Source organism: Anguilla rostrata, chromosome 18 (assembly GCF_018555375.3).
Source record: "Anguilla rostrata isolate EN2019 chromosome 18, ASM1855537v3, whole genome shotgun sequence".
Lineage (NCBI taxonomy): Eukaryota > Metazoa > Chordata > Actinopteri > Anguilliformes > Anguillidae > Anguilla > Anguilla rostrata.
In genome coordinates, this window is record NC_057950.1 from 22,724,973 (window position 1) to 22,748,957 (window position 23,985).

Here is a 23,985-nt window from a genome sequence, read left to right on the forward strand (position 1 = left end):
ACAGAAAGCAGAGCTGTGGAAAACAAAGCACGCCATTATGCCTGAGGTATGCCCGAGTACAAGTAGACTCCTCCTGCAGGTGTGCTCTGCCAGGATTTTTTTGCTTAAGCTTCTGTCATATTGTCCAAGTTTCTTCCCAGCTCCCTCTGCCTGCTGTGTGATGTTCCTATTAAACGCTGTCGTTTCCACTGGATACGTTTGCTTATAAAAAAGACAGCTCAGCCGTACGCCTCTCTAAATCAGAATGCACGGTGATTTCTACGTTAAGCACCAGGGAGTGTGTTGCCCTGTCTGTTTAAGTATTTTACACTTTGCTAAATTCACAAGAGGCTCCCAGAATCCCCTTCCACTAAAGCCTTGAGCGTCATCTACCCTTCTCCCAGACGCTTCACGCTTCACACCTTGTTAACAAAATAGAGAAAGAGAGAGAGAGAGAGACCCTAAAATACAACACAAGCAATTCAAGTAAACCAAATTATAACTACACCAAACAGAACGGCAGCACCTTTCGGGATACGTAAATAATAGACTTGAGCATCAAAAAACTATTATATTCTGAAAAGGCTGTGAAACAGAAAGACTTTGATGAAATGCAGAATCGGCCTGTCCATTGACACTGGCTACCCTGACTTCAGCCAACCAAGGAATAACTTCTCACATTGTCTGACAAATGTAATCACATAAGGGAACATTGCCTCCCACAAATCACTACTTTCATCACAAATTTCAGAAATTTGACTGTCATATGCCATGACAACAAACCCCTTGGAAGACAGCAAAACGCAGGGAAACAAAGTTTGTTCAATTGGTCTTTCAACCTTTTATTACAGTACAGTCCTCCAGGTAGGGGCGGGGAGAATAGAGAGAGCATAGGCATACACCTCCAGAAATAAATGAAATGTATTTTTTCTTTTGCCCTCATGGGTTCCAGTACTGAAACTGAAAACAAAAACAGTTAACTAAAATAACAATGAAAAGCAATGCCTTTCGGCAACTTAAGCTTTTCAGCTTCTCTCAGCCTATTTGCTTTATTCCTCTTTGTGTGTCTCCGTGTTCCAGGCACCTACTAAGAAATCAGAGCAGTTTATATGATAAATAACTAACGGGACTACTCACCTGTGTGCACTTGTTGTTCAGATACTAGGTGTTAAATAACTAACGAGATTCACCTGTGTGCACTTGCTGCTCATATGCTAGGTGTGGATTTAATTAGTTGCTAGACAACCGTTTTCCAATGGCTTTTAAGTAACAACAACAGAGTAGTTTCATCACCTGTGATATCAGGTATCAGGAATGACTCTGCTAGAGCGGGGGTTCCACACTGCCAGCATTCCTTCCATGGTGTTTCTGATGGCCCTGGGTGACCTGGAACAGGGAGAAAATAAATTTGGATGAAAGGTGGGTTCTAATGGAAAAGGGGTTTGGGACGTGGGATAGGAAAGGTGGGGCCTGTGGTTGAGGTTAAGATGTGGGTTGGGAAGGGATGGGGTTCTAAGGGTAAGGGTGACACAAACACCTCTGGGTCATTGTCCAGTCCCATGTCAGATGGGACTGGTAGGGGAGTGGGGGGAAGGTACCTTTGCCTTCAACAGCTCCACGAGGATGGCTCTGTCTGCTGCTTGCACTTCGAAGAGGGAATGCACCATCTGTTGCAGGTGTTCTTGCACACAAAGCAGAGCCTGATGTTGCACTTCCTGTATTTTGTGAGCTGGCTAACCAGCTGTCTGAAGGGGGAAGCCTCCATGGTGGTCAACTATTGGCTGTCTTCCTGGGTTCTGTCCTACGCCATGACAATAAACCTCTGGGAAGCCTTGGGACGAGAGAGGGCCAGGGATGTTAGTAGAGTGGGAGAGGGAGGGAGTGGAGAAGGGTGTTGGTTTGCTGTGTATGTGGTCATATATTTTTTAAATATTCACTGCTTTTTTCCTCTACTTACCTTGTCAATCTTCTGTTGGTGATTTGGTGGCTAACTGTAAAAGAAACCAAAGAAAACCAGATTAATTGGGGTATAATTTGTGGGAATTTGCCTCTGACATGAGCTTTTAAGAGAAATGTGCTGAAGGCTTAAAAAATTTATAAAGTCATTAATTAATTTATTTACATTTGCTAAGGGTTCATACATAGTGTGCACCAAGCCATTAAAAGGCCCATTAACATAAAATTTGTAACCCCAGGTCCTTCTCATAACCTAGAAACAGAGTGAAATATTGGCTGGAGTCAATAATGGAGCTGTAATGACTGTGTTGTTGGGCTCTCACTTTGTACCAATCTACTAAAAACTAATTAGTAATAAAAATATTCAATGTAGTGATAAATAAAATAAACTGTGGAATGATAAACACTAACTGAGGCCAGAAGTGGCTCCTGGAGCTGAGTAGCCCTTCTCAGGAAAAACAGGTGGATTTTCTAATGGCTGCACATCAAGGGTCTTGTCAGAAAGGAATTTCTGGAAGCAGTAATTTTGCACGAAAATACCTTCTGATGAAACTGAGAATAAAATGTCAGCCATTTCCTCACTCTCTTTTGTTATCTACCCATGTCTCCCTGTCTGTCAGCTACAACTACAACCACATATAAGTCATTCTCAAAGACAATGGTGGCAAACAAATGTGAACTGGATCTCATTGTGGATTTAATGTGTGTTCTGTTTCAAGACAAGATTATCAAGAGAAAAACTAATTGCATTCTGTAAACGCAGGTAAACGCAGGAGTAATAAACTCAGGCAATCTTTTTTTAAGATCACAAGGCACAGTGACCGAGATTTGAACCACAACAAAATAATTACTCCTGTTTGTTTTGAGCTAATAATCATTCAGTGTCTGACATTTGTGTTGTTTAGCCTATTGATCATATTTACACAGCCACTGCTAGCATTCAAAGAGATTCAAAGAGAAAGTGCTTAATTTGAATAAAAAGTCTAAAATTATTTGTCATGCTCTAGCTAATTTGCTCAACATGAGTAAATTAATGTAGAAATTGCTCATAGGGTTTTTTAATATTATTAGTCTGAGTGGAAAAAAATTTGTTTTGATCAGAATGGCAGGATATTATTTGTGGTTTATTTCATCCTGCTAATACCGCTACTAAATTCCACTTCAGTAATAATAAGAGTCATAATAAAATTATGAATGACATACATTTATTGTGTTTTCATTATGAGCTGGGAAATTATGACAAAATATATATTTTTTTATCAGAACCCAAGGGAATTAGAGATTCTGAAAGTCGTTCCAAAGACACAGCATTCCATGGGCTAGCATGACCGCTGTAATACTTTGACAAGCCATAAGAATAAACGTTGCTGTACTGAGATCTGCCTTGCTAGCTCACTGTGCAACATGTGTATGTATATGCTACAGCGGTTGAGCTTGGTTGTGTGTGTGCGTGGGTGGGGGTGGGGGGTTCTTAATGTGTTGTTGAAGGCCCTGTCTCTGACCCCACGGTCCACTACGGTTGATGTCATGTTATTCAAAAATGTCAGGAAGCAAGAATAGGAGAGAGAGAGTGAGAGAGAGAGAGAGAGAGATGGAAAGAGAAAAAGAAAAGAGAAGTAAAAAAACAGAGTGGAGAGAGCAAGAGAGAAATAGAAGAAAGGGAGGGGGGCATGGCATGGCGGTGCTAATTCTTCCATATCTAAGCCGCTTTACAGAAACTCTCTGTCTTCAAACTCCAAGTCATTAAAGGCTAATCCTATCACTATACCTAATCTGTACCCATGGAGCCACAGCCTGTCCAGCCTTCTTGAGAGGGTCTTTTGTGAGTGTCCGAATGGACATGGCCAGGTTTTGGTCAAGAGAACTAGTGGCCCGCAGTAACCCTGACACCCCCCCCCCCCCCCCCCCATTCCTTACAGGTTACTAATGAAGAGCCTTTAATGAATTTTTTTTCTTCCAAATTCAGGATTTGTTGGCTTCACTTGGCATAGTGCAGTCCATAACAAAGAACAGTTTCTGTACATTCATTAAAACACTCTCAGGTTTTAATTACAAGGGGCTTTCCTTGACACGATGCAAAAATATATATAATAAATGAATAATAAAAAATAGAAGGGATTGCAAGGGATTTTCTTTCTCCAAGAAAGAGAAGAATTTTGGGTGGTGTGGAATGGAAGCATTAGAGTGTCTTGTTAAATAACCCTTGGTATTTTAATTCAGAGACTGGGAGGCAGGCTGCAATTTACTCGCCAAACATCCGTTTCATCTGCGAAAGTGAAGAGACGACTCCGAGATGCTGGTCTTATAGGCAAAGTTTCAAAGAAAAAGCCACTTCTGAAACTGGCAAACAAGAAGAAAAGTTTAAAACGAACAAAAGAACACAAAGATTGGACGATAGATGATTAAAATATAGTATTATGGACGACATCCCGGAGTCGTATTTAGACTGTTGCAGATGAAACTGATGTTTGGCAAGTAATCAATGAAGTTGCCTGTGAGGCGTCTGCTTCTCAAACTTGAGACTCTGATGTAGTTGTTGATTGAAAAGTTTTCTCTAGAAACTTGCCAATCAGCACATTAACATGAATACTTATGGATGAAGTAGCACAGTGTTATTTTAAAAAGTAATAGTAATTTATGGCATTATCTATGCCATTATTTATGGCCTTGGATGTATCAAATAAGTGTACTAAATTGCATGAACTTACAGTGGCATTTTTGTGTACTTATTACATGTAAAATTACACTTTAATTTAATCCCTGGATAGCATACTAGTATACTTTCACAAAGTCTACTTAAATTTCACTTACCTAACTTGTAGTACACTTATAAAAAATGCACTTTATTTTAATCCTGGCTAATTATAATATATATAGTATATTTACTGAAAGCAATTGTAAGTGCACTTTTGTACACTTTTAAAAGTATACTTAAAATATGAATGTATACTTTCAAAAACGATACTAAAGTACACTTACAGTTAATGAAATGAAAGTATACTTTCAGCACGTATACTATTAGCACTTTGCTTCCATGAAAATGTACTACCATTACTCTTTTCTAACACCCATTCAGGCTAAAGGCTATCCACTGTAGAGCCCTGTTGTCGTGTTTGATTGATTTGTTCTTTTTGTTTTAATACTTGTATTACTATTTTGTCTGTAATAATCAATCATGGTTTTATGTATTTCGTTTTAAGTATATGTCTATGAGTATATAAGTAATAGAAATGATCTGCAGAGTGGTGATAGTTAGTTAGTCCAGGTATAGTCTGAAGAGATGGGTCTTCAGACCATGGCGGAAGATGGGCAATGAGGGAGTGGTTCATAGAGGGCATGTTTATGACATGTAGGGACACATTGTGTCGTGACACAGAGGCTCAGATGAAATTAAACTGCCGTGCGATTTGTCCTAAACTCAGTGGAAATGTACTTTTGTGTTCATTACAGTGGCTTTGATTCATTTGTGACTGAAATGTAAACATTAATATTATGTGACATTTAAAGGAAACACCCGCTCGAATACGATACTGTAAAGACACAGCTTGCTGTGTTGAGATTGAATCCAGGCCAGAGCCACAAACATGGAATTATACAGAGTGGTCATCCGTTTGTCCTCATGTGGCACTGTTATGAAAAATAAATCAGTTCAAAATGGCTTGTTGGACCCATGCATTGCTCGGCTGAGCATGTGGCACTCTTCACAACGATGCCACTGGTACCCATAATAATAAGTGAAATGGAGGGAGTGAAGAAGCCCTTAGAGAAACAGCAGTGATTTATAGGATCGCTTTGAGCCAGGGCTGGACACCACTTATTCAATAAATCACCCTAAAGAAATGATGCTCTCGCTTGCATAGTTTACAGTTCAATTAGGACAGTGAACAGCTTAACCACCCCAGCAAGTGCAGTCGTGTGAAATTGATGTGTATCATCTTCCAACAACTGCACTAAATGAAATTCTTGCAAATATAATACATTAATACTTTATTAATAATAATAATAATAATAATAATAATAATAATAATAATAGCGTCACGCAGCGATCAACAGGGTCTAAAGAGCATTGGGTAAATGCGCACAACAGCACTGACCTCTTTGGATTACAGAAATTATTCAATAACTTTTCATGAGCATACTCCAAAGGCTCAGAATCCTGTGTTTAGTGAACACTGGCCCACTGGCCCCAAAGGAGTTCATTTCGGCTGTGGAATGCAATATTTTACATTATGGAAAACAACATATGGAAGAAATTAAACAACTATGAAAATCTTATTAAGCCCTCTTTACTGAATGTACAGACACCGCATTTGTTTTCTATGCCAGAGAATTCCAGAGTTATGACAAAGTCAAAAATGCACAAAATGTGCCTGACCTGAAGGTGGCACTATACAGCGTAAACAGATTGTGGTCAGAATGCCTCGTGGCCACGAGCCAAACACATCTGTGACAGTTTCATCCCATTCGCATACAGCGTTCGGGATTTGCGACTCACTTCCTGTTCATGTGGATTTGCCACGAACTCCGTGAGAGCAGTTTGGCGAAACACTTCGGAGAAGATAAATATTGTGTGCTAAAAGTTTGTAAAAAATCACTAAATTGTGAAAGACCTGATCTGGCCAAAATTCTAAACAGTGCATTCATTGGATACTGCATCACTCACGGAATCTGCGATAAGAAGATCAGCAGCGATACACAGGGTCCAAGCACACAGCCAATTTTACACCACTTAACAAGTGGCCCTTCAGTGCCAAAATCACGCAGTAGCCAAAGGGAGGGAGGTACCCTGTACCACTGTGCCGTGTTTCATAGGTCTCACTAATGTGATTAGGTCAAAACTGGGGACTACGGATGGTGCGGAATACAAATACCATATTCGGCAACACTCGGATAATGAGTTATCTCCAAAAGTTTTCTCCTCCCGAATTTGGCCAATATTATTCGGATTCAGATCTTTTTTTCCCAACCCTTTGATGCGATTTGCTCAGGAGTCAGCACCAAGTTTCTCAATTAAACACACACAAACCTACAGAGACACAGCAGGTCAGAGTTTCCCTTAACACTAGACAGGCCAGAGCGACACCATCGGGCTTTGGAGGCATTAAATTAAAGCTAAAATTTAAATTCCTCAAATGCTGTAAATACCATATCCTCCTCCTTCCACAACTTTTCTAAATATTTTGGCTTAAAATAACTATCTCTTCACCTGCCTCCAACCCCACATTTGCAAAATGATTGGATAGACTTCCAATTATTTGTTTTACTGTAATTAAAGCCAAAGGAGGCTATATGGAGGAAAGTCGTATCTAAGATTATTTTTAAGCAAAACTCATGTTTTTATGTTATAGCAGGTTTATTTGTTTATTTGTGTCCATTTAATAATCTTTTCAAATGAATGTAAGAATATTTATATGAAAATCTTTTTTTGGTGCTGAATTTTTCTGTTTGAGAAAGTGGAACACAGGGACCACCATAAATACAGTACCTAAACATTAGCATGGGCACTGCACTAGGTTCTTCATAAATTGTGTGTATAAAGAACTGACATGGTTTCAGAACTGACTTCGTATGGAGATATTGTAGTTTGCTAATGGAGTGGGGGAGAGGGTTCCTCTGGGGACAGGGCAGTATTTACAGAATCAGATACTATTCTTGTACGGTAGGTCTGTAATCAAAGTGGAAACGGTCTGGGTCAGGAGAACTCTGATTCACTCATGCCCGGGGGAATCAGCCTACATTTCACACCAATGCGCGCACTTTAGCCACGGTCCCTTCTGCTGTTCGTTCAGCACAGCATTGATTAGGGTTAGCATGTCTTTCCAACACCCAAATTAATTATCTGTTGTAAAGCTCTGAACCTTAATATGTGTAAAATAGCAAACTGTATCAATTCAGCGTTGTTTTGTTAATATCACACAATTTGTTTAAGAAAACCCTCTCTGGAAACATGCAGGAATCTTTGGCGAGGAGTAAATTCTTATTTCAGCGATCGAACTTGAAAAAGATTCTCTGGCTGCGATAGACAGAGACATTGGAACCTGTGAATCTGTATTAAATCAGTCATCACACCTTCATTCCAGAGCGATGAGGCCTTCAGTTAAATCTCTGCCCAGGAAATTCTTGCTCTGGTCTTGGCTAGCTCTTCTGAATCATTGAAACTCAGCTTTATTTAACACACACACTGCCCCCCCCCCTCCCATTCTATGTTGAAGAATACATTTAAAACGTGCTGCAGAAAAACATTTTTCTAACCTTACCGGTCTACCTTCAAACTTGTATTTGATTGAATGAAGAAGAGCATGGGAGAACCCTCTGGTGATAAGGATTCCAGATTTACCTCTGGTCAGGTTGTTTGTTGTCAGAGCAGGTGTAGGGATTACTGTATGCTTGTTCTAGAACCAGCCCACTAATTTGAGAATGCATGACCATGTTCTCCCGCTGAGTGCACAGGTGGAATGTGGAAATGGATGCAGATCCCAGGGGACTGACTCCATGACACCTCCCTGGCGTACCCCGGTGCTTGTAGACAGAATGCCAGAATGCCGCAGAGAAGGGGCTCATTAGGGGATGGCCGCGCTTCTCTGCGGCAGACCGGACCCTTCCTGCCTCCTAGCAGAAAATACGGATCTTCACACCTCCATTCTAGCCCCCTCTTTCACTCCCTCGCTCCTTCTCTCAGGTGCTGATCGATTCACAGTCTCAGAGGGAGGTGTGAGACTCGTCCCAGCACTTCATGATTGGCCCACACGCGGTATCACCCCCATACCCCCCACCCCACTGCTCCCTTGGTGCGGATGGGGCAGTTGCCTTCACTTTTCACCTCTGGGCCTCGCCTGCGCTATGCGGTCGAAATGTGCAGGCAAGGCCCGGGAGATGGGATCACACTAATCCCGGGATTTCTTCGCGCTCCTCTGATCCCATTAGCACACCTGAAATAATAGCCCGAGTGACAAATACTGTCGTGAGGCTTTGTGGTTCTATAAAGAGCGGGAGCGGTTTCTCCACCTAGCGCCTTCCCGTGGATTGAACACAAGCAAAAACAACGTATGCTTCCCATATCCTGATCAAATAACTCACACAACACGGAAATTAAGTTATATCTCTTATCGGAGCGGAATACTAACGACTCTAATTTCAAACGGCTGATTAATTCATCCCCCGTTGAGATTTAGCGTTTAAAGCTCAGGGGAATAATAGTTTTTATAAAAGTACGACGCTGTCCGTTGGTGAAAATAAGCAGCACGATACAACAGTATTAATCTTTGAAAAAGGTAAGGCATATTTTTCTCACTAAAATGTAGGCCTACCATTTATCTATCTAAGACAAACTAAATTGCCTACGTAGCTATGTTTTCATTTATATACATGACTTTCTCCTTGAAATCCACTTTCACGAGATTATAGTCTATTATCCAGTGCCGTTCATACATGGAATCTGCGTTCCCAAGTGATTTTGAAATAACATTATAACATTACCCTCCACTTCAGGGCCAACTACAATAATAATAATAATTATTATTATAATAATAATAAATAATAATAATAATAGTGGACATGCTACACATCATCAAAGCTGTAAACTCCTGTAATGCAATTCCCATATGCTAGTTACATCTATTACAAACCAACAATTAGCATTCCTCCGTGGAACAGAAAAAAGAAGTCAGTCTGATCAATTCTGTAAAATCATCAAAAGTTGTGTGTATACTGCATGTAGAACAATAAATGTGCAAAGAAGGCATCTATGAACCGACAGTAGTGTACAAAAATGACAAATAATTCAGCTGATAGACCTATAAAACGACATTCGCTTTTATAGACAGTTATAAAAGCTAATTATAAATCGTGGGTTTGGCTAAAAAAAGAAAAGAAAGAAAAACACGTGGCAGTCTAAGCAAGCCTATGCAAATGTGCCCATGCTGTTAATAATGACACTATACTGTCTAAATTTTATCTGAAATCTTTCTCGACATTTTTAGGAAAACTTACATTATACATAAGTAGGCTGCAACTGAAAGTTTGAGGTATGAAACTGGAGCCCATTCTAGCGCTCCAGATAACTGTAGTTTCTCACATTACCAGTAGACGGCGCAAATGATTAAGCAAAAAAAAAAAAGTGTTTTCAATGGGAGAACTTTCGATCAGCACTTTTGTCAAATTTATATTTACACACGTGGATAGATAATTTCATAGATTAAACGAACCCGCTTTGTTGCAAACTATCTAAATCCTAACTATCTGACGCGTTTCAGAAAGTAAATTGACGATAATTTATAATTTATTAAATTGTTGCCTACAGTAGCCTATATATTGAACCATGAAAAAACACAATCTTGGATCCTGCAATGAGCTATTAAGAACTTGAAGTTGTGGGAATAAGAAATACTATTGTTGAAGATAATACGAAGATATACCCTGTATGACGTATAATGTATAATCCCTATTCTGTAGACATTATCTTTATATCGTAATATAATGATATTTAGATAATGAAATGAGAACCTCTAAATTCACCCACGTTATAGTAAATTTTAATGCTTGTAAGTAATTTGAAACTGAAAACAAATGATGTAACACCATTTAATCATGTAATAATGTCACAGTCATCTTGTTGATCTATATGTAAATATCGGAGTTCAGAAAGCGTTTTTCTAAGCATGTATTCGATAGACGAATATTTGGAAAGTTACAAACGTATTTGTGACATTAAACGTCTCAAATAACACATCTGAAGATCGCGTACATATTTAACTATCATGACCTTTCAATTTAAATATTAAATTTATTTGCGCAAGAATTACATTTTAGTCAAAAAAGTCATGATGGGTAATGCAATACACTGTGTTACTGTAGGCTAGATTCTGCGTATTTCAACAAGTTTAGTCGCAGATCGCTGCAGGGGCTGTAAAATGCGACCCCGGTTTGACTTCTCTGCCGCACTGCCTGTGGTTTTCAATGTGAGCTAACAAAATGGTGCGAGGATAAGAACGGGTTTGAAAAGCAAACATTTTTAAAAAGTTATTTTGACCGAACAATTAATTGAGCGTTCTTGCTAGCAACTAGAATTGTTTATTTCTACTGTAGGCTACAACGTAGTTCTGAAGAAGACACCGGGGGCCCAAGTATTACTGCCTCATATATTTAGGCTACTTATGTTGATGTTATGCTTTGAAAGTGTTAACGACGTTTTACGTCGTTAGGAAACAACTAGGGTTAAAGCCAAGTAATTGAGTAGGCTATATTTGAATAGGCCTTAACAATAATGAACAATATACGAATACAGATATGACACCACTTAGGAAACTAAATAAAAAATAACTCTTTACATGAAGCAAAATGTCTGTTTATTTATTCAACAATTCTAAAATAATAGGAAAAATTAAAGGTTTTGTTTTATACGTCATGCTGCCTGAATTATACTTCAGATCAACACATATCCAATCTATTTACCGTCATACAATGGATATAATTGCATTGCCAATTGAAGTGATGTCAGCTGAGATTTGATTGTCAGAAAGCATTAGTTACTGATTCAATTACGTGACCTATTACAGGGATGATAAAAGTGAAGTGGGAATATGCGTTATGCCGAAATTATTGAATTTATCATCTCTCGTCGCAAGATAAATTTGCTGAACTCCGTATGAAAGCAACACATTAACTGAAGGAGTCAGCGACAGTCTCTGGTCGTTTTGTGGGGCATTATAAAGTCTTTCTATAAATGCTAATAGAAGAATCTTATTTTATCATTCTGCTCTCGTACAGCGTGTCTTAAACCAGGACTTCGGTGCAATCTCGCATTCCTCACGTTACAAGCAGAGCCTACACAAATAAGAAAACGATAGCAGGCTACCCAAGCTGTGTATGTGGAAATATAAATTATTTAAACACCTGGTCTGTACATTTCAGCGCGACACACAAAACAACACATCTTACTTTTTACATATTCTTTTCAAAATATTACATAACAAATATGTCAAATTAGCTAAAAAAAGTTACACAGAATATAGCATAGATTAACTGCAAAAACAGACAATGAATGCCACTTACCCCTCAAATCTTCAAATTAAATGCAACGAGTTATGCCATTTATGTGGAACTGTTACAAATTTAGCACAAGCCTCTCTCTCTCGTTATTTCTCCTGGCTTTGCCGTATGCTCCAGACCAATACGCTGGACATGGTTGCGCGATCCCTCAAGCGCATCGCCTGGCGGTTTGGGGGTTTCATATAGTAATTTCATGCCTGTAAATTTAGACGAAAGATCTCACGGAAACTCCACCACGGGGACCGCCGAACGTGTGAACCTTGCATTATCTGATAGGACACTTTGTGGGACAAAACCGTTCTGATCGATGACAGATGCTCAGCAGATAAGCTTCATAGCCTACACCAAGTCACTGAGTGATTTTAGTAAGCTACATATAAAATGACCTGAACTATATGGACCCCGAAGTCAGACCATTTATTGTTGAGGGTCGAATGAATTCAATCCAACAGTCACAAATGAAACGTTTTGCAAATTTGAAACCATGAGAAAAGTTATACTGACTAAACATGCCAGTGTGCTGCTCGATCTTGCACAACCGTTGCGACATTACCGCTTCAATTAAAAACATTTCAACACTCTTTGGTGATATTTAATACTTTTGCACTATGTTGTTTTGGTGTGTATGTTGTGATCGTTAAATTTAAGAGAGTAGTTTACACTGAATAGGCTAAATGAGAGCCGAACAACGTGTACATTATTCCGTCATAATTATCTGTTATGGTTCATGTATCACGCAAAAAATAGCTTTGCCCCAATCTGTTTGATACAAATATTCTATCAATTGCAGCTACTATGAAAAGAATGTTTCGTTGTATGATTAAATAGAATCTTATTGTCGTGATACACACGGCAAGTCAGAAACAATAACCCGATAAGTACACGGGTTCAATGCATTCACATAAATATATGGGGGATTTATAATTATAATTATTATATTTCCTCTGTTAGGACATTTTACATTTTGTAAATCATTGTCTGTCTGGGTCTTTGACTAGCAGGCTTTTTTTCTCCATTTAGCCTACTTTTTATTTATTCATTTTTACTATACTCCCACTTAGGGCGCAGGTTAATCGATTACCTGATAATTGATAATATTTGCAACCAATTAAAGTTTTGCCACGATGGAAAGCACTTTTATTAGTCACCGCCTCCATACTCCCGTTGTCTTCGGCGACTTGGGCTATCCCATTTCGCGCTAGTACAGGGGGGTTTCAATTGGTGCACTCAGAAAATTGATAGACTACGCTTTTGTGGGCTCAGCTGACTTCGCGTTTTCGATACAGTACTTCAATGCTCTTAGGCTACATAAGAATAGTGGAATAAAAAGTCCGCGATCATCCCCACAAAAACGTGTCTAAGACCAATTTAAACTGGAAATAAAAAAAAAATTAATTGTAGAAAATGTATACAAATGTAGTTTCATGTTCTATGAAAGATTATGACGATGCAATAGGGTAATATACCAGTTATCTTGAAATATGAGGACTAAGACATTCCAATGTAGCCTGTGTCTTTTAAGATGTAGCCTAAATCACTAAAATCAATTCACATGGTTATTTTGATGCCTCCCTTTATTCGCAGACCTTATACAAATAAATACAATACGTGTCAAGGGCTTCAATAAACGATTCCACTGAAATAACACCTCACATACTGTGTTTTTGCATTTTCGGAATTAAAGGTACAGGATTGGATAGGCCTACTAAATTGGAAATTCGGTTGGCTACATATTACATATTGAACAAACAGAAAAATTAGCCCTTACAGCCATTCTCGTTGATAAACTTGAAACAAGATAAATGAGAATGATGTGATTAGAACAAAAATCCCATATGCAGAATCCCTATAAAGAGTACCCCGATAGGGCACTGAAGGAGAATCTCTTTCGAATAGTAGCCTACCTCTTAAACGTAAGCGTGCGGACTGTGCAACTAAAGTCGTATTGCAGAACGCAACTGTATATGATATATAGTCCAACAAAGAGACTTAGAGATAAAACAGACGGTTAAATTAATACAGAATACACTCTCATGTTCAGACTAAACGCTGTCCTTGCTTTCCAAGCTTCTCTCACACAGCCAACCCCCCTCCTATGTGAGCAACTTGATGTAGTCCATTGTATTGTGTAAGACACGACCTGTTATGGCCACCACTACTTCCGGGTTTCCGCATTCTGGTCCAGATCAACTCTTCAGCTCCGTTCCACACACACATACACACACATTGTATACACTCGGGCGAGAAGCTTGTAGCATCGATCGTGGCTCCTTTAAGAAAAAAACTAAGCCAGAAATATCACTCCACCTCCTCTTGATCTCATTTAGAGGCTAATGCATAAAAAAAAATCGCCCAGGAGCCGAGACTGATCAAAGAAACAAGAGCTTGATTTTTTTTGTGTGCATTTGACTATTAACATTTTAAGGTGCCCCGACCAGTGGAAGCGCACGGCGGATCATCATTCATTCAGTAGCCTACTTTGACAACCTCGCTTTTGATTGACAGCTGGAGTGGCAAAAAGCCATGAGACCTACTAGTTTTGTTTGAGGGTCATTTTCATACTGGTTTGGAAAAGAAGATTCTCCTCTCCCAGTCGCTGTCCAGGGGAAAGCGAGGGAGCTATTTGCTGCGCTGTAGCCGAACTTGAGCCGAAGAGGTCTGGCTTGATCCTCCTCTTGAAGGAAACCTAAGGATTTTTAAAATCTCGCATTTGGAATTTGACTCTTTATTTCGCTTCACCCTGGCCTCATAGGGGATATATTTTAGGTTCAAGGAAGACGAGGGAGTAAGTCAGGCCGATGGCGCAAAGGGTACGTATTAAGAAAAGTTTCAGCAACTCAAATGTAGCTGGCTACAACATTGAAACGTGGCTGATGACAGACGCTCACAACTAAAACTTTTCCCTCATTTGAATGGCATGTGAGCCAGCTTCGTAGTACTTGGGTTTTACACTTCTGTCATGACGGCACACACGCTTGTGTATTTGACAACCTAACGCTAGTGAACTTAAACTTCAATTTGTATTATGTATTTTCTAAATTAATTAAGCTTTTAAATTGGAACACGGTCCGATAAAACCAATGGATTTACATTGCTTACGCTGAACATTTGACGTCTAACTCTACTTTTTTGATCTGAACTATTCATAATAACATTTGTTATTCTATATTTTTTGTGTTTACGCAATTAATTAATATTTTTTACACTAATGGGTAATAATAAATCTCAGCACGTTTCAATATTGAATTATTTGTTGTCAGAACGGTAGCTTGAGCTTTTTTGAAATATTTCAGGCTGTTTTCATAAATAACTGACATTAATATCGTTTTGCTGTTGTAATTAGATTTTTTGTGGGCCTAATATTGGTTTATTATTGTTTGAATTATTTGTTTAAATGAACCTTATGCAAAAGAGAAGTACCCGTTGACTTACTAAAGCTTAACTGAGCCATTTGTTTATGAGGGTATGGTGACCATTACGGGGTAAGGGCATAGATGTGTTAAGTCCCCTTTTCTCACTTTCACTATAATTGCATTGCCACTCAAATATCATTATGAATAATGAATTGCATACGTCGCATAGAATTTTAAAAGATAGGCCAACAAAATACAATTTTCACTTGATGACAAATTACTGTTTATTTTGAATACTGTATTATAACTAATTTGCCTTTGCAGAGTAAGCCCTCATATAGACTTTCTGTGCAAATATAGATAGCCGTATCAATATATTTTTATTTGCAAATTATTATTTATTAATGGTATGATTAAAATTGTTTAGATAAGACGTTCAGCTATTTAACCACTCGAAGTGGTCAACGACAGCCATAGTTCAAGACTTCAAATATATTCATTATAATAAAAAAACGACCTATAATTACCCTAAATTATTTACAATAACAAAGAATAGAAAACATTTTGTTCAGTTGAATGTTTTGCGTACGCATGAGTATCCACAAGAGTTGAGAGTCTTTAAGATTAAGATTAGATGAGATGGAAAAGTGTTATTGCAAGCTATTCGCTGCCTAGTTTGAAAAACAAAACACGTGATCGGTTATTTCAGAACTTGGACGGGATTTTATCAAATCACTCACTAGTGACGATGAGGACCATCTGACAGAAAAAAAATCAAAGAATAGGCCTACAAAAAGTATAATGGCAAAAATATTACATAGTAATATTTATAATAAAATATAATATTCCATCAAAACATATGCATTAATTTAGCAAATACTTTGGTTAACAACTGGTGCGCACGTCGCCACGATAATTCTCTGCTTTTGTGTTGTCATTAAAAAAACAAATTGTCATAGATAATTATTGTAACTGGGACCATGTCCTCTGTTTGTTGTGTGCAGTACGAAGATATACCCCATTATGGCATGGAAGGAGTAGGAATCCCAACAACGATGTATGGGGACCCTCACGCGGCCAGATCCATGCAGGCAGTGCACCTGAATCACGGTCCCCTTCACTCGCACCAGTACCCGCACACAGCTCACACCAACACCATGCCACCTAGCATGGGCTCCTCCGTCAACGATGCTCTTAAAAGAGATAAAGATTCCATTTACGGGTAGGTTTAGGTGCCCAGAGAAAAATTCTTTGTCCTTTGGGTGCAGATACAATACCAAGGCACTCTTAGCGCTGAGGCGCTTTGTGTGTCACATATTCCGGAGGGAGATCCGGGAGAGAGAAAAGTTATTCAGGAGCCGATGCACTTAAAAGCCGTTAGGCGAAAACAATACTACTCCAGTTGTCGGTTACTTTTTGATCATCAATTAATTTCGATTCATTATCGGACACCTTTTTCCTCATCGTTATTCATTTATATATTTGTTGGGATGTTTTGAGAATATTGTTGTTTATTGTGTAAAAATGGATTAGGTATAACTGGCTACTGATTGTGGCCTGGGAAGTTTGTACATCTTAGGCCATGTTTCTTTGCTAAACTCTAGAACTGTTCAATTTATGAATGCAACCTATTAACATAGCCTACATTAATGTGTACATGATCGTGCAGAAATAACTTAATATATTGCTTAAACGTGCTTATTTACACATTTAACAAGAAGCCAGTTTACTATTTATATATATTATTTTTCATTATTTAAATCCACGAACGCCAGTCCAGTCAGTTATCTGCCCTACTTAATGTGGTAAATCATATTCCAGCCAACAAGTAAAACACAGTAATTCCAAAGGTTTCCAATTAGTGTGTAAAATGTATTATTTTGAAATTATATCATTTGAAACACAATGTTTGTGCTTTAACCAACGCATTTGGTACAGTTGCAGAAATGTTTGTAATGATGTGCATTGTCCCTGTTATATAAACAAATAATAAATCAAGGCTATATCTGAGAGATTTGAACTGGCTTTTGGATGTGAATCATAAAATCCAAGTCTGGCCGTCATGCGAAGCTAATAGCTGTGACTGCTTAGAGTCGCTCTTCTGGAATTCTATATGCGTGTGTCGACAGTCCTAAACATGACATCTTTTGACGGTTTAGCTTTCTGATTTATTAGCAGGTCTTTCTATGAAGTGCACTAGTTTTTCATGGTATACAATGTCGACGCTTTTCGAATACGAAATGAGAGGGGGTGTGCGGAGGAGAGGAATTGCTGCTAAGTAAAGGCCTCTGACGAAGCAAGTCAACTATTTGTTACAAGGTTCTTCAGCGCTGTGAAAGACCAGTAATGAGCCTTGACCGTGGATTGAACTAGCACCGTAACACAGGACCAAAGACTTATTGATCACAGTGTGCCTCTTCTTTGTGACTTTCAGACTCTTTATCTTGAGCACTCAGTGACGGTTACAATTGTATTTTATTCCAGGCACCCCCTCTTCCCTCTTCTAGCTCTGATTTTTGAGAAATGTGAATTAGCAACTTGCACACCCAGAGAACCCGGGGTTGCGGGAGGCGATGTGTGTTCCTCTGAGTCTTTCAACGAAGATATAGCAGTGTTTGCCAAACAGGTCAGAGAATGTTCTGTTACACATAACAGTCTAGCCATTTGTGCTAATTAAGAATTCTTATTAATATTTATTCATAGTGTATAATTGTTTATATTATAACTGTAATTCACAGGACGAGTATTACATTCCTTACCGCAAGTTCTTTTGAATGTCTAAACAACAGCAAGAGCTACAACAACAACGCAATAATAACAACAACAGTAAAACAATACAGAGTAGATATACTTTTGAATTAGATGACAGGGATTGTAATAATGGGATTATATTTTTGAGACGTTATTTAACTTCGTGATGATCATTTTCTCCTTCAGATTCGGGCAGAAAAACCTTTATTTTCTTCAAATCCAGAGCTCGATAATCTGGTAAGCGTATGCATTGTTTAAATATACATAAGTATACTGGATTGTGAATGAGTCTATATATAAACCGGACTATATGTATTGCAAGCGTGGCAGATCCAAAAACTGCATGCGGTCTGTCCAAAAGTTTATGCCCGATAAATATTCACGAAGTCGGCTTGAAATAAGATTGTTTACTGTAATGATAGCGCATGTTGTCATCACAGATAACCGTCTATAGTGCTACAATTGGAAAGCTGTCATATGGCTTTTAATACTGCTTTTCCACTCAGTGACATGCCTATATGCAAATCATTGCCATCTTGGTTTGCAAGGCCTCCTCTCTCAATACAGTGTTGAGCTGGTTTTTCAAACCAGTGGTGGAAGACAGACCCCCTCCCAGGCTGTGTGTAATTAAGCTCACACGGTTATTATATCTCATTTAGGTATTTGAAAAAAAAAGTTAGATAACTGTTACATTTTAGAACCATTTCGTGCAAATTTATGGATGCTGCATGTATAATCATTTGGCTGTAATCAGAATGTGCAGTTTAATATTAATTAATACGTTTCATGCTAATAAATTTAACTTTTAATTTTCCAGATGATACAAGCAATTCAAGTATTAAGATTTCATCTGCTGGAGCTGGAGAAGGTAATTTTTCCTCAGTAATAGTGGCCGGTGTTATAGTTCAGACCTGTAGGGTACATTTGCATAAATGTCTTTTTTTCTGGTCTGTTGTAATTAGTGTCAAAATCAATCTTGGCGCCTATTTCTCTTCCGAGTTTAATTACAATTCAAGCTGCTAAAAACAGGATCAGATACCCCATTACCCAGTAATAATCTCACTTTTAATCCCACAATGTGATTTATTGCGGAGAATTTGCGTTTATTGGAAATAACATGTTCTGTATTGAATAACGTGTGAAATTGATTACTTTTAGTATCTGAATAACTGAATGTATAATTGAGTGACATAATGACTCTCGTCGTATTACATCATTTTATTTAAAATCATTTTATATAGTGATGTTTGAAAATTGAAGTTGGGCAAAGAACGAATCACCTCATCGGTATATAGGCTAACTCTGCAGTTTTGGAAACGGAATGAAAATACTTGGAAAATAAAACTTAAATTGGTGGTATACTTAAACACCCACACGAATACAGTGACAGTAGCCATTATATATAGCCTATATGTTCATAATTATTAGCAGTTCTGGACATTAAGCGTAGGCTAGGGTGTGGGTAATGTCCAGTTTTCTGAATGGACTCCCCGGAAAGGAAAGTGGTAGTGAAATAACTAGACGAAATTAAACAGTTTACCTTAAATGTCACTCAAGCAGGTCGTCCCTCTAACGGTCACACCCGGGGAGCAGATGCATTTAGCATGGGTGTTGAATATGTTGTAGCCCGTGAGTCGTCTTGTCACTGTCAATTTTCTGCGATATCTCTATTTTGCAAGAAAATGAAGTTATCCCAAATTCCGGATAAGATATAGCTATATCTGGCTTTCGAATTGCATTGCAACGAGAATTCAAATATTTGGAAAACGTTCCATGTCAAAGAGAGATCTTGTAGTGACCTTTTTTCATTTTTTTTATGTTTTTCATTTCCCTTCGTCTCTCAAGGTACACGAACTTTGTGACAATTTCTGTCATCGGTACATCAGCTGTTTAAAGGGGAAAATGCCCATCGACTTGGTTATTGATGACAGAGAAGGCGGATCAAAATCAGACAGCGAAGAAATCACAAGATCGTCGGGGAATCTTGATCAGGTGTGTGAAATTTCTCTTTTTTGTATAAAATATCTAGGTTATTGAGATTGTCTTCTGGGTCAGTACTCTACCTCCCTGCTATCTGCATGCGATTAAGGCGGTTTTAAATTCCAGCGGAATGAAACATTTGGAATAATGTGTCCATTATTGCTTCATTAAGGTTTGATCCCGGAACCGACCTGGGAAGATTAGCTTGTGAAAGCATCGCCGTAAACTTGACCTGTTTCTTGTCCATTTTAATTTAGTCTTTTCGTTTTTCGCTTCGCTTTTAATAGAAGCTAAATGTTATCTTGTGACATCATTTTAGATCGCTAAATACTCAGAAGGGAAATTTATCTGTGAGCAAATCTCAGAGATGATCTGAGGGACTTGGGAGGGAGAAAGACCGATGTGGATAAGTGCCTGCCTTCTCTGCTGTTGTTCACGGTTCATTTGCTGTCTTGTCAGTACTTTTCTTTAAACATGAGCGCGCACCAGTGCTTATCCGTGGGTTGTTTTGTTTAAAACAGACCCTTTGATTTTAATTCCTGTTTCATTTTTACGGACGGGATGCATGACGCATTTGAGACACTATGGACGAAATTAGATATGCTAACCCACAGCACATGCCAGTTATTTTGTCTAAGGATTACAGGGAAAATACTGGTCTCTGTATTTCTTATAATCGGCTTCGCATATGCCGAATAAAATGTACAGGAGTAGGCCTACTCCGCCTTCGTGTAAACATGTTTTCCTTAGGTGTCCTCTGGATATAACGTAGGTTTTGCAAGGGATATTGGACATAACGAGAGGAATTTGCTTCACCTGCACATAAAAGTAATGAAGCGATCAGGGTAAATAATTAAAATTTAAATATGAAGTTCCATATGGTTGAGTGATCAACTGGAGGAGGCGAGACCAACTGCGGGCTAGTGCGCTTTCTCTTTGCGTCGATCGACAGCCTTACAGCCCGCGCAGCCCAATTCATTATTGAAATGGGAATAAAGTGCAGCGACCTCACACTGCCAACTGTCTCCGTTGCAGTTTTAGCGACCATTGTGATATTTAGCGAATCAGAAATTAAACAGTTCCGTTCAATTCAGAAACATATTAATGGAAATAACAACACATCGGGCATTTTAGTACTTTCTTCATACTTAATTCCCAAGGGCGCAGTTGTCCCGCCTCTCAGCATTTTCAAAATGTTAAACTTGAGATAGCGAACAAGTTAACAGACAGAAATAGAATTTCAGTGGACCCAAGGGTTCTAAGGTATATGGAGCTTTCTGAGCAAATTATGATTTGCTTGGGGGCATGGACTCAGATCTTTAATTGACTTTAAGATGAAGACATGCCCTAATTTTTCCTAATGATAGGACTGCACATAGCCGAAATATTGAGGCCAATATCTAATAGGCTATGTTTACTGGATTAGGCTACCTAAACGAAGCACTTATAGATACGTAAAACATTTGCGGACCTTCTGTTGTCAAGTAGCCTAGATCAGCCTATTCTGACACGTTGTAATGACGATCTTCTACACTGGACAATAGGCCTACTTGGGATTAATTGGTGTATTTTGTGTTCGCTTTATCGATGGATAGCCTACCAGTTAAACTATTTTTTGTATTTTATATTTCTTTTGTGACTTGTGTCTGCTGTTATGTGTCGGTGACACCCATAACGAATTTGTGTCGTGTGTGCATTATCTCGTTCCATATGTATTTTTAATATGTGCCCTCGGGCATAAAGTTGAATTGGGCTGGAAAAAATGTTCTTTGTGCAAATTCTCAACAATGTTAACAAGAGGGAGAGGGAAGGCTCATTTATTCATAAACCAATTTATTCAAGCAAGGGGACTGTAGCATAAAAATTGCGGGGAAAATATAGTGAATTTATTAAACTCTTAGGCCCGTGTTTCTGCTGTTTTCACCGCCTGCGCACCCGGGCGTCGGAGCAATAATATTTTGGCTCCTTTATCTTATAGTTTTGTTTCCCGAACGTTTTAATAAAAGTCTGTGAGGCTGGGAGTAACGTGCTGGCGAAAGACCCAGGGCGCCTCCCAAAGAAAAGAGCGGAGCAGAGCTGAAAGGTGAAAAAGTCACAGCCTCTCCACTTTGTTGTGAATGCGGCCGAGCCAGTTCTAAATCACGTTGTGTACTTTGGGCCGCTCTGATAAATGCAGAGCCCCCTCAGGTGCTATGTGAGCCGGAGTGACTGGTTAGCTGCTTAACCCTTTCACACCAGTGTCTTCAGTAGGCTACAGGGCCTGCATAATTTTCACTTGAACTAGCCTATCATAGCATTGGTCACTTGCGCGGAAATGGCAAAACGATTGATTTATAAAAGCGTGGCATCGCTCTGCATGCATTTTAGGTAGTTCGCTCACAGTATTAACGATTGAAAATGTTGATCAGACTGTATCATTTACTGTCAAGTCATTCGAGTGACAGCCATTTTAACACTGTCTTTTACGGCGTTTTGCTTGTATGCAAGCTTATTTTTGACGGTAAAGGCATTATAAGCCACGCTTTGCAAAGTTGTCTTTATGCGCGAGGAGTACAGGGAAGTAATTAGGTCTTAGCCAAAGAAGCAAATGTCTCAATGTCTCACCATTTCAGGTAGCAGTAATGAGTATGATGGGTTGCTACCTGTCTTAAGAGCCGTGCTGATTGTTGCTTACTGTGGTTGCGGAAGTGGGTTTTAAAGTAATTAAATGCTCAGCGGTTGTTTGCTTCTGTCACTGCTGCAGTGCTGCAGTGTGGTAAAACAGGGACGCTGGCTGTTGTTGCCGCTATAAGTCATTTTGTGTTTGCGCGTGCTTTGTTGCGATAGAATTTGAGTTTACTCAAAATGTTTTACAGACACTCTGTAAGACATTTCTGTCCTGACAGATGCGACGCGTTCGTCGTCATGTTTTTAACGGGGCCTCATCTTGTTCTCTTCCTGGGTTGTTGTCAAATATTACATAAATATAATTTCGTGCTTTTACATACTAAAAGTGCCATCAGGAAGAAAAAAAAAATCTATGCCATTATTGGTAACTGCCCTTATTCTCATACATGCTTTGCGTGCGGCTATATTAAACTGTCCTTCGGTTAAATTTCTATATCACACGATGTTCTTAATGCACTCATTATCAATAATTACTCTTTTAAACCGTTACTGTGACATTGTAGCCATGGCCCCCATCTCCAGCGTGGGCAGTTGTGGCTGACTGCTGCCAAGGGTTCAACAAGTGGCACAAAGGGCTGACCACGTGACAACTCCCTTTTTCTATTCATGACCACAGCAGCGCAAGAAATGTGGTGGCTCTGACGAGTCAAATAAAAGTAGGCCTTTTTCAGAATTTTATTAAAATAATATATGTGACACACCCACCCGTGAAGTTAATTTGACCCTAAACATTTGTAATCTGTACAATTTAGAGTGAATAATTTTCTGGGGAAAAAAAATCAGACCAGAAAATAAAATTTGAATTTATAAAGGCCCATACCGTACACATTTGTAATTGCTTGCAATTAATTCACACTTGTCTGTATTTGAAGAGAAGACTTGCCATATGGGCAGACTCAGGCTTTTTTCCATGTGATGCATATTACTGATATATCGTGTGGTGGTTAGAAGGAACTGCACATGGAAATAGTAAAACGTTGAAAATTGTGGAGTTTGTGCAGAGGCTTACTTGGTTTCGATGTTTGAATCGGCAACAGATTACATTACTCAAGTTTGTAGCGTCTACACATGGTAGATTAATTTCTCCTTCTGCAGATGAGCTTATGGACAATAGAAATCAATTACTGCATAAGGAAGCTATATCCCTGTCTCAGTTTTTTAAAGTAATCAGTGAGTTTGTCTATTAGGAACATTTCAAGTAAATCTTATATCAACAGGCCTTTTGTGTGGCTGAAAGGTGTAAGCCTTCATT

The 23,985-nt window shown here is 38.8% G+C and overlaps 1 protein-coding gene and 1 long non-coding RNA gene across 3 annotated transcripts in view; one reads left to right on the forward strand and one right to left on the reverse strand.

Moving 5' to 3' along the window:
* Positions 1-796: 796 nt before the first annotated feature.
* On the reverse strand, positions 797-12,457 carry LOC135244451 (uncharacterized). The gene is made up of 4 exons (XR_010326968.1): positions 11,986-12,457; positions 1,937-1,970; positions 1,578-1,810; positions 797-1,365 (listed from the first exon to the last, which is right to left on the reverse strand). It is a non-coding gene; the product is annotated as an uncharacterized LOC135244451 (long non-coding RNA).
* A 1,683-nt stretch (positions 12,458-14,140) lies between these two features.
* The window catches only part of LOC135244450 (homeobox protein Meis1), a 69,406-nt gene continuing 59,561 nt past the window's right edge, over positions 14,141-23,985 (forward strand). For both annotated transcript variants that reach the window (XM_064316732.1, XM_064316733.1), the window contains exons 1-6: positions 14,141-14,792; positions 16,340-16,557; positions 17,820-17,961; positions 18,273-18,323; positions 18,904-18,954; positions 19,932-20,078. In XM_064316732.1, the coding sequence (XP_064172802.1) occupies positions 14,781-14,792; positions 16,340-16,557; positions 17,820-17,961; positions 18,273-18,323; positions 18,904-18,954; positions 19,932-20,078 (621 nt within the window). In that variant the 5' untranslated portion in view covers positions 14,141-14,780. The remainder of the gene's footprint in view (positions 14,793-16,339; positions 16,558-17,819; positions 17,962-18,272; positions 18,324-18,903; positions 18,955-19,931; positions 20,079-23,985) is intronic.